This window comes from Centrocercus urophasianus, unplaced genomic scaffold (assembly GCF_019232065.1).
Source record: "Centrocercus urophasianus isolate 14NV4802_14NV808 unplaced genomic scaffold, USGS_Curo_1.0 seq_30, whole genome shotgun sequence".
NCBI lineage: Eukaryota > Metazoa > Chordata > Aves > Galliformes > Phasianidae > Centrocercus > Centrocercus urophasianus.
The window spans coordinates 2,410,658-2,412,271 of NW_024884867.1; the positions used below are offsets into that span (position 1 = coordinate 2,410,658).

Here is a 1,614-nt window from a genome sequence, read left to right on the forward strand (position 1 = left end):
TGCCCCCACCAGACCAGGCTGCCCAGAGCCCATCCATGGCCTGGAGCAGTGCTGGGAATGGGGCACCCACAGCTCTCCAGGCATCCAGTAGAGCAGAAGTGGGAGCTGCGGTGTGGACAGCCTGGCAACAGCAGCTCCCTGCTTTCCCCAGGTCTGACAACGCTCCTGGACAGCTTTTTATTAAGCTGTGAATTAAATCACCCCCACAGCCTGGAGACAGGATTATTTGGATGCCACCTTTGAACCTTGCTTAGCAGCATGGCCTGGGAGACCCTTGGTCTGTTGGGAAGCCATCACGTGGATCAGAGCGTGTTCCAAGCCCTGTAATTGCCCAATAAAACCATGTTTCTTCCCCATCCAGTTGAATTAGTGTCTGCAATATGTTTGAAAGCTTTATAGCCTAGTTAATTGTAAGGCAGTAACAGGAAGGGGCATTACAGCTTTAGAGAACACAAGTTGCATCTGTATTTAATGATATTAAACCATAAGAAGCCTCCATTCGAATAAAGCGGTGGCTGCTGTAGTGCCCATAAAAGTGAGGTCTCTGTTCAGCAGCGGGGACAGGGATGGTGGAGCTGGGGGCAAGGACAGCACACAGACCCAGCACCGCTGCAGCAACCATCGTGCCCCATTGAAGAGAATCCCACCAACCCAACCCCACTGCTGGAAACAAAGGTGCTCCAGGCTTCAAGCTGTCGGGTTGGGTATTAGGAAACGTTTCTTCTCTGAAAGAGCAGCGATGCATTGGCACAGGGAGTGCGGGGTGACTGTTCCTGGAGTGCTCAGTGTGGAGGTCTGGCACTGAGGGATGTGGTCAGTGGGGCAGAGTGGGGCGGGTTGGGGTTGGACTCGGGGATCTGAGAGGTCTTTTCCAACCTTCATGATTCCATGAGTCTACGACTCCTCCGGGAGTGGGAACAAAGATGTGAATGTGAGCAGCAAGGCGTGTGAGTCTTAAACATCCATATTCGCAAGCAACCCGACTGCTGAGATTGATTCAGCACGCAGGCAGGGAGGGGAGATGCAGGTGAGTCCACCTAGAGCGAAATGTGCAATCAAAGAGAATGAATATAATTAAATTTCCAATTGGCCTTTAATGAAACACCTCTCCACAAGCAGAACAAGCAGCAGGGACACGCCGTGCTCACCCACAGAGGTGCTGGCACCCAGGAAGCAGACACACAACCCCCTTCCACTGCTATAAGCTGTTAGAGAGACTCTAATTATAAATTTATCGTTTACAGAAGTTTCAGCTAATTACACAGTGCCTGCTGCAAGGCCTTGCTGCTGTTAATGGGCCGTTGGTTATTACTGAAGTACCCATAGCTCTGCTTCAGAGAACATTGAGCAGTTCCCATTTCCTTGCCCACTGTGTTAGCTGCATGCAGGGGCAATGCAGGGATGTGCCTGGAAGTGGCTGCAAAAGGCCCCAAATGTTGCATTGTGTTGTGGGTTTGGCGTGCAAAAGGCCCCAAGTGTTGCATTGTGTTGTGGGTTTGGCGTGCAAAAGGCCCCAAATGTTGCATTGTGTTGTGGGTTTGGTGTGCAAAAGGCCGCAAGTGTTGCATTGTGTTGTGGGTTTGGTGTGCAAAAGGCCCCAAGAGTTGCTTTGTG

The 1,614-nt window shown here is 51.3% G+C and overlaps 1 protein-coding gene across 1 annotated transcript in view; it reads left to right on the forward strand.

The window, feature by feature from the left end:
* Positions 1-1,021: 1,021 nt before the first annotated feature.
* Positions 1,022-1,614, forward strand: part of PLA2G3 (phospholipase A2 group III) — a 135,223-nt gene continuing 134,630 nt past the window's right edge. The window contains exon 1 of the mRNA XM_042829070.1: positions 1,022-1,027. Coding sequence (XP_042685004.1) covers positions 1,022-1,027 — 6 coding nt within the window. The remainder of the gene's footprint in view (positions 1,028-1,614) is intronic.